Consider the following 8,997-nt stretch of genomic DNA (forward strand, 5'->3'; position numbering starts at 1 on the left):
AAAAAAAAAAAGACCTGAATATATGTAAGGGGGCACACTATATAACACTAGTTTTTAATCATTACAGAGAAACGCAGATTATTCAAAATATGAGGGGGTACCCCAAAAAAACCAGTATTGAGCGCTAGGCAGAGCAGAGCTTCCGTAGTACACGTTTTTCCCGCTAGGCAAGCATCAAGCATCCAGCAAGTCTCTCTGAGTTAGTGTACCCAGTGGCATCCCTTGGGAAGGTTCTCTCTGGTCACAGTGATGCTTTCCTGGGGGGCGGGAGGGCAGGGCAGAAACTGTTGTGATGTTGAACACAGCTTACAAATACAGCACAAGGACAGAAAAACTCAAGTGTTTTGAAATGGCTTTTACATTTCAAAAAAGTGAAACGTCTCATTCTGGACTTCCACCAACTTCCTGAATGGGCTCATAGTGCACTTGGAGTTTGTTTCACCAGGTCAGACTGTTAATCAAGCTTTCTATTTAGACGTTCTAAAAAACTGTGTAAAAATGTGCGACAAAAAAAGGCCCGATTTTTTTTGGGGGGGGGGCGGGTTGCCACCACGGCAATACACCTGCTCCCACAGCCATCTCAGTGCACTAGTTTTTGGCAAAAACCAGCATGCCTCTCTTGCACCTTACTCACCAGACCTCGCTCTGTGTGACTGTTTCTGAGAATACCGAGGAACATGAAAGGACAACAATTTGAAGTAGAAGAGGTGAAGAAAAAAATATGGGAGGTGCTGTCGGTCATGCAAACAGATGAGTTTGAAAAATGTTTCCAAGAATGGAATCACATATTTGACAAATGTATTAAGTGTAATGGAGAGTACTTCGAAGGTGATACGGTTGTTTTGTAAAAAAAAATTAAATACAGAGCTTTGAAAAAAATTATGTTTGAGGGGAAATAACTAGAGAGCCACCTATGGGGAAAAGTATTTTCTTCACTTCCTAAGTTATACCACCAAAAGAAATCCACTTCATATGAAGTAACGCATTACATTAGCAATTCAACCTACTACAATATTGAAAGAAAACATTAAATATTTTAAAAATACAATCTTAGAGTCAGAAAAGCCTTTCTTGATCTGATATAAAGTTATTTACAGCTGTTATTACTATCACACCCTCCAGCCCCCTCCCATTAAAAAGACCACACAGTTCTGCCAGAAGACATCAAAGGAAAAACATTAAAACAAGGAGGAAATACCACAAATGGCTAATGTCCTTATTTTAAAAACCTTTAATCAATAAAAAGCAGATCTAAAATCAAAGATAAAGATTATCAATAGATTCATTGCAGAAAAGAAAATGCAGATGCCTTTTAAGTAGGTGAAAATATACCCCATCTCATTCATGCGAGAGAACTATAAATTAAAACCACAAGACTGTCTACCACATCAAATTAGAAAGGATCAAAATTTGATTACTCCAGACAGTTGCCAAGGGAACACAGATACTCTAAGACAATGCTGATGGAGATAAAAACTGTACCTCTTTATAGAAGCAATCTGGCAATATCAGTCAAAATTGGGGAGGGGGGGTTAATATATCTAGATATCCCCTTTGTCTCAGCAATTAGGAATTAGTGAAACATGCTCTGAGAGTAACCGTCACTTTCAAATGTTCATATTTCTAATGTGACCACTCATGGAAAGGTAATTGGAAACTAGTTTCAGGAAAAAGTAATTTCTGGCAAGTTTAACTTTGAAACTGAGCTCACTGCTCTTTGTGATGTTACCTGCAGAGAAAAAATAAAGTTAATGGAATAAATCACAATTAAAAGAGCACTATATTGGAAGTTCTTCAAATCAAAAGGTTTGCTTTTAACTTTTGCCTTTTCCCCCTGAGCCAAGTTACTAATTCCTTTATTCACTGGCCAACATTTGCAGATCAATTATGTCTAACCTCCATGCTTGAATTGAAACATTTCATGGAACAACAGGTGCTTCAAACTTACCAAGGTAATAGATCCTGTCCGAATGAGGCCCGTCTGGGCCACTCCTCCTCACAAACATAAAATCATGCGGTGCCTTGGCCATCACGTAGCCATGGTATTTCCTGGTGTCAGCAAGCAGCTTCCTGAGCTGACTCCACGAATACCGCTCAACATAAAACGGCTCCAACTGAGGCCGGTCCTGTGATTGAATATTCTCCTCACACTCTGCAGTTTCAAAGATCTCCACACCCAGCTGCTCTGTTTCCATTGCTGCTGCCATGTTGCATTTTCCTTAAAAAAAAAGGAACAGGAAGCTGTTCACAGGCTTGCCTTCCCTTAATCAGAATGATGATCTGGTAGGATAATTTTTTTTACAAGTGCTTTTCAGCACAACTGCAATGAAATTTCCTAAGAAAAGCAATAGCTTCCCCCTTCTGTGTTCAGTTTAATAAAGATTTCTTAAAAATTGAGGTCACGTCTCTTTCACAGCGACTAAATCCCTTTGAGAACCTTTAGAAAAGAGTCTACTTAGGTGTCTCTTGCCAAAACTCCTCTCTCTTTCCCACACTGCAAAGAAGCAGGCCACACGCCAGTTGGCGGCTTCACTCTACCCCAGAGCCTGTCAACAGTGAAGCTCAATGTGCCAAGGGAGTTAAGCATTTTGGTATTTAGAAAAGTAACACAGTCAATAAACCTGGATTTCTTTAGCTAACAGAAATAATCACTACCAATGAGAACAGTAAGAAAATTGCTGTGAACAATGTTCCTGTCATCACCTTCCTGGGGCACTTACTCAAGATAACAGGAACGCTGCTTCTTTCCTAAGGAAACTTACAGTTTTCTTTAGTCTTTGGCTCATTAGACTTCATTATTTTCGGATCACTTAAGAGTGATGCTGTATTCCAAGGAAATTTGAGACTACTAATCCAGATGGTACAACTTTTACTCTCATGATTCCGTAAGAGAAACAGATACTATCTTTAAGTAACTTTAAGTAGGTGAAGCAATTGATACAGAACACATTTCACATTTGCACCCTAAATATTTTGATGAGTTTTAATCCAATTTACTAGCTCAAACCTAGACCAGTGTTTATTAATATTTTACCTAGTATTTCTTCTCACGCCGCAGGTCCAGAAGAGGATGCATTTTTCATTTATCAATTTCAATATTTAAATGTTATAAAAATAAATAAATAAATGCCATCACAAGTCATTGTGTGATATTTTGATACGGATTGTTTCAAACCTACCTATGATACTACAAAAAGCAGCAATATCGCATAAAATTCGATATGGTAATACCTGTTCCTGTTGAAGGAATAACTGGATTTGGGAGACAGACAAAATTGCATGCCTGTCATTCATGCCAGATCAGCTAAATTATAACCCATACTTAGTAAACACTTAGTGCTTAGCAGGAACTCATGCTAATCTTTAGAAAAGAGATATCAAACATAAGGCAATGTGCTATTCAGTTGCCGTTTTCCAGGAACTCTTTTGAAAGCCCCCTCATGTTGACTGTTCTACAAGCTTGTCTCTCTTCAGGATACAGGAAACTACCATACTCGGTAACAGAGTAAAAAAGGGACCAGAAAACTCCTTAGACATATTACATCATATGTACAACTGGTAATATTATTGCAAATGAGGATTCACCTCCAAGTGGTTAAAATTCAAATCATCTCATCAAAGAATTAAGTCTTTTAGCTCAACTGATGTTCAGAATTAAGTGGCAGTATATAACAGCTGTTGGCCGGTTACCAATCTAAATGTGCAGAAGCCTACTTTCAAGTACATTTATTAATAGTCCTAGTTAGATTTCTAATGGAGGGACAGGGTGAGAGAAGACTCCTCCCAAATTGGGTTCATTTTTCCCAACCTTCCTAGAGTTATATTTGGAACTTCATCTCCAAACCACCGATCCCAATAAAGGTTTAAGAAATGCAACAGGGAAGCAGCTAAGCTGGCAGACTTCCCAAGCCTTCCTCGCCCAGCTTCCCGAGTCATCCTCAACTTGCCATCTCTCTTACAGAAAAGCTGTATTAGGTTAGCAGTTAAGCAAAAGTACCAGGTATTTCTAAACTGTACTAGATCCCTGGAATCACTCATGCTCTCTTCTAACACAGTTATATAATTCAAAGGATATTACTTGATAGATTTATAGGAAATGTATATACTACATTTAATAATATGTACATTTAATTAATTTGATAAATGTACATACTATATATCCTCACTATGATGTGATTTTGGTAATTTACTCAAATGTGTACCTAAATGACTTAATCCAGACTTTCATAATGTGTACAAACACATTCTCAAAATATGTGCCCCCCCCACCCCCTCCACCCCGGCCAAAAAAAATATGTGGCCCAAGTTTCCTAATTTCAAAAACTGGAAAACAAGGTTAACATAAATTCTTGACACAGAGCACACATTGACACCACCCCCCACCCGCTTCCTTCTCTTAAATACTTTCCCTGATGCTACCTGATTGTATTTTCATCTGTCCAGATCTCTTCCACGTTCAAGGAAATCTCTTTCAAGGGCTCAGCTTCAAGGAGAGAACCCTCCACTCATCCTGCTCTCTTCTCATGGGAGTCCTTCTGCATTCACCATCCAATCCTGCTCGCCAGGCTAAGGAAGTGAGATACAAAGCAGTGATCATGATTAAAATTCTACATTTGCCCCCAAAGATGAGATCTAGAAAACTTACAAATTGTACTTAAAACTAATACATTATTCATTTTGATATAATGCTCAAACTATTTTTATGTGGAATTTACATTATCAAAATTAAAAGATTATCTCAGAGGTATGATCCCAATGTACTCAATATAATATCATGTAAAGCTTGATACCCAGACATATATTGGAGGCAAAATAATAAAAGGGCTTTCCAAGTATAAAGGATACACAAATGTGAGACTGCCCAGTGGCCACTAGCAATATTAAAAAATGACACAGATGAGTAATCTAGCTGTCCCGTCTTGTCTGCAACAATTTCATACAGAACCAGTCAGAGATGCTTAGACTCCATGGCATAGCCAAAAAGAATTCTAGAACAGCCCCGCCCTTTGTTTTTAGCCATTTTTGTATGAAGAGAACTTGTATTTAATAAGATTTTCACAAGATAATGTCTGTTTTACGTGCATTCCATTTTTTGTTTGCATACTACTTCTACTCTGAAAATCACTTCAGTAAGCTCACGTTTAAAGAAAAGTAAGTGTTGAAATTTGGGCTTCGGTTAATTTTCTTTTTTTAAAAAGGATCTGATATTTTTATGCCTGTTACTTTGCCATCGGTTTTCATCCTGGGCTCTTGAAGCACGGATAGGTGATGGGGAGATGTAACAGGAAAGACTGGGCGGCAAGTTTTCGGGAAAATGGTGCGATCATGCTAGCACAACCAAAACGGGTTACGACGTCAAGGCACTTCCTCACAGTCCTCAACGCCTCACTCAGAGAAGAGCCTGCTGGTTTAGGGAATCATCTTAGGACTCCTGGACTTGGATCAACCCAAATGGCATCCCTTACTTTTTTACACAAGGGCCACTCATTTGGCCATTCACACCCGTCAAGTCTCATCGACGCCTTAGCCATTTCACACTCAGAGTGCACGGCTGATTGAGACCCCTTATCACAGAGACAGCAGAGAGGTCGGGGCAGTTGTGAACGAGGAAGAAGATGTGTAGCAGAGAAACGCTGAGAGGGCTTCGGAGAAAAGTGTGCGAAGGGAGAGATTTGACAGGAAAAAGCAACATCGACGCTATTGCAAGTGGGAGAAAGAGAAGGGGGGGGTGAGCTGGGAGGGAATCGACGGTAAGGCGGTACCTAAGAAAGCATCAGATAGGAACCCAGAACATCGAAAATCTCAATCTGATCTGCCAGACCGGGACCGCAGGCAAATAAACTCCTTCGCCTCTCTGCGTTTCCGTATCCCCATCTCTAAGCCCGGACACTACCCACGCTCCCAGCCCCAGCGAGATTAATTAGGATAACGGACGTGGAAAGCCGGAGCCCAGCACCCCACACTCAGGTTCCCAGTGAACGTTGGCTGACTCGGAACCTGAGCCTCGGTTTCCTCTTCCGGAAAGCGGGCCCCAAGCACCGGCTCTGCCCCCAGCAAGGGGGGCGCCGGGCTCACGCAGAGCCCGCTAGCCGGGACAACGCGCCGAGGTTCCTCCGGGAGAGCAGGGGGGTCGGGGCCCAGGCCTCGCCGGCGAAGGAGGAGGAGGAGGAGGAGGCGGATACTGCACCTTCCCCCAGGCCCCGCCCGGACCGTCCCGGCACGCGCTACGGAGCGGGCCTACGCCGCCTCATGCCGCGCCGCCCCCACTCCGGACGGGCTGAAGCGGCGGCGCCGCGCTCGGAGGCTTTCTCGGCGGCGGAGGCGCCGGTGGCAACCCGAGCGGTACTTAAAGGCCGCGGCGGCTGCGGCGGCGGCGGCTCCGGCACTTCCGGTTCCTCGCAACCCACCCTGGGACCGGCGAAGGCGAAGGCGCAGCCGGGCCAAGAAAGGAGCCGCTCCCTGCTGGGCCGGGCCAGTTACGACGGCGCCGCCTAGCGGCGGGAGGAGCGAATGGGCGAGCGAGAGCAAAGCGGGGAGGGGACAGAATGGAAGCCCAGACGGGGACAACGACTTGCTCCAAGTCACATGGCCAATTGTAGCGCGTCTCGAGTCATTCCATTCTTCATTAAACTCCCTACATGTGGAATGTCTGCTAAATGCCAGGCACAGTTGTAGACGCTGGGGGTACAGCAGGGCCTAAATGCCGGCACAAATCACTGCCCCTTGCGATGTAGAAAAGAAAGGCACCAGAGCCTGGGACATCCAAGCAAGAGCTTCTCATCATTGTGAAGCAAAGAAGCCTGAAGGTGGAAGGCCGAAAGGTAGGCTCCAGTACGAGTTAGAGATCTCCAGCAGGCCATTGAATCTCTTTGGTCATGGTCTATCAGTAAAAAGATGTAAGGCTTGCCACTTAGTTGCTATGAAAGGAAACCACGAGGGCCACATGAACTCATACAGTGGAAGGAATTGGAGTGCCAAGAGAGTTAAGTGTGTGCCTCCCTATAATCAGAACCAGAGGCAGGTACCTTCACTTTCTCAATTTCTTCCCAATTACCCTGCTGAGAGAACGAGAAAAAGACAGCCTGGGGAGATGACAGCGGAGCTGGGCCGCCTCTGTTTCCTGTTATACCAAGGGGCCAGGTGTCAGAGCTGTGTCCTTAGCATTTATTGTAATAGCTCTAATGAAAGATCCATTGGAGCACCATAATCCACAGCTCACTGTGTAATTATTGGCCCTAAGGTTAACTGTGCCTTCTTTCAGGCTTTTTAAAGTTGTGTTCCCCTCAAAGAAGTTTCCTCATTTTCCCTGAGTCTCCTCTGTGAGTTTTCTGCAGATGACCTGAGAGCAGATTTTAAGGTTATAAATGCGTAGGTACATACAAAAACAAAATAAAACAAAACAGACAATAAAATACCTTGCATTACATTTCATCTCTCCAATGAATTTATCTAATCTTTATCATATACCAGTCACTATAGCGACAGCAATAAAAAATTAGGATTCCTATGTTCAAACCATTTACTTTCTAATAAGGAGAAAGAGATTCCTACAAGAAAGAAGAATATGTGCTAAAGTTGATTGTGGTAATGATTGTACAACTCTTTAAGATGATTGAATTACTAGATTCTATGATATATGAATTATATGCCAATAAAAAAATTTTTTAATCCTCAAAAGCAAGCAAACAAACAACAAAAAATACATACTTTCATAGATTAAAAAGAGACAGAGCCCCAGGGAAGTAAACGTCTTTCTCAATCACATGACTAAGACTTGAACTACATTGAATCCAGTTCTTCTTGGTTTTCAGTCTCATTCTCTCCCCCAGAATGCAGAAATTATCAGATAATGTCATTAATATTATATGCAAGTAAAGTTTTGCAGAAGACAATTAAAAAACAATTATAGCAGTATATCAACCGGGAACTGCCAGAGAAGCCAAAGTGATTCACAAGAATCTGTAGAATAAGGAGCAGCACTACTGATGTCAGATGCATTTGGGCTGATAGCAGAGAATACCATAAAGATGTCTGCCTGAGTTTTACTGTGTCATTCAACTGTGTGGCTCCTAAAAAGCATGGTAACATTGTGAACCTTGAAAATTACAGAACACTAATTGTGGTCATGCAGAACCTGTGTAGACACCAACAAGCAGTTATAACAGAACAAGGGAATCTTGTGTGGTTTAAAACTCAGAAAAGGTATGAGTCAGGAATTAAAGTTTTTAATTGCCAGGGGGGAGGGGTGTTAAGTAATTATTATTTTCTGAGAAGGGGGCAGTGACAAGTAATTTGGGGACCCATGGAGAGGGCCTGGGAGCCATGGTGTGGTAGGACTTATGCATTGGGAGTTATGGTGACCTTCCATCTGCAAGGTCATGGGTACTCAACCACCAGCCACTCCTCAGGTGAAAGATGAGGCTTTCTATCCCTGTTTCTATCTAAACAGATACAGGCTTAAGAACCCACAGGGCAGTTTTACACTGCCCTCCAGAGCTGCTATGAGCTGGCATCGACTCGATGGCAGTGAGTTTGGTTTTGATTTTTGGAGGGAGAGGGTAGATCGGTGTGAACGCTGGTAAAGAGGAAGATAATATACTGCAAGAGGGAGATGTGTGTGGGTGAAGGAAGGGGAGATACACAGAGCGTGCATTTGGAGGTTTGGTACGTTGTTTAAAATGCAAAAATGATCGGATATGTAAAACCTCACCTAATTCACAATAAAATAAATCACTGAGCCCAGCTGAAGACAGGGACAACAACAACACAACAATAAAAAGTGGCTTCCAAGGAGATCTTTTGGACCAAAAATTCAAGGCAAAGAGGTCAGCTCAGAAGGTTGTGATAGTGACTATTTTGGGGGGTGGGCGGTAGGGGGAATCCAAAGGGATCATCTGGACAGACTTTTCTGGAAGGACATAGGATTATCACAGGGGAAAATAAGAATGGTATTGGTGCGGAAGTGGTCAGGAAAGTTAGGTGGATGACTCCCCCCCC

At 42.6% G+C, this 8,997-nt stretch overlaps 1 protein-coding gene across 1 annotated transcript in view; it reads right to left on the bottom strand.

Moving 5' to 3' along the window:
• DPP8 (dipeptidyl peptidase 8) overlaps window positions 1-6,312 on the bottom strand; it is a 57,911-nt gene extending 51,599 nt beyond the window's left edge. Inside the window, exons 1-3 of the mRNA XM_045285652.1 lie at window positions 6,188-6,312; window positions 4,420-4,566; window positions 1,949-2,218 (exon numbers count right to left, since the gene is read on the bottom strand). Coding sequence (XP_045141587.1) covers window positions 1,949-2,218; window positions 4,420-4,435 — 286 coding nt within the window. The 5' untranslated portion in view covers window positions 4,436-4,566; window positions 6,188-6,312. The remainder of the gene's footprint in view (window positions 1-1,948; window positions 2,219-4,419; window positions 4,567-6,187) is intronic.
• Between the last annotated feature and the right edge of the window lie 2,685 nt (window positions 6,313-8,997).

The sequence above is a fragment of the Echinops telfairi genome, unplaced genomic scaffold, assembly GCF_000313985.2.
Source record: "Echinops telfairi isolate 266 unplaced genomic scaffold, ASM31398v2 ScPeMD7_7475;HRSCAF=8513, whole genome shotgun sequence".
Taxonomy (NCBI): domain Eukaryota; kingdom Metazoa; phylum Chordata; class Mammalia; order Afrosoricida; family Tenrecidae; genus Echinops; species Echinops telfairi.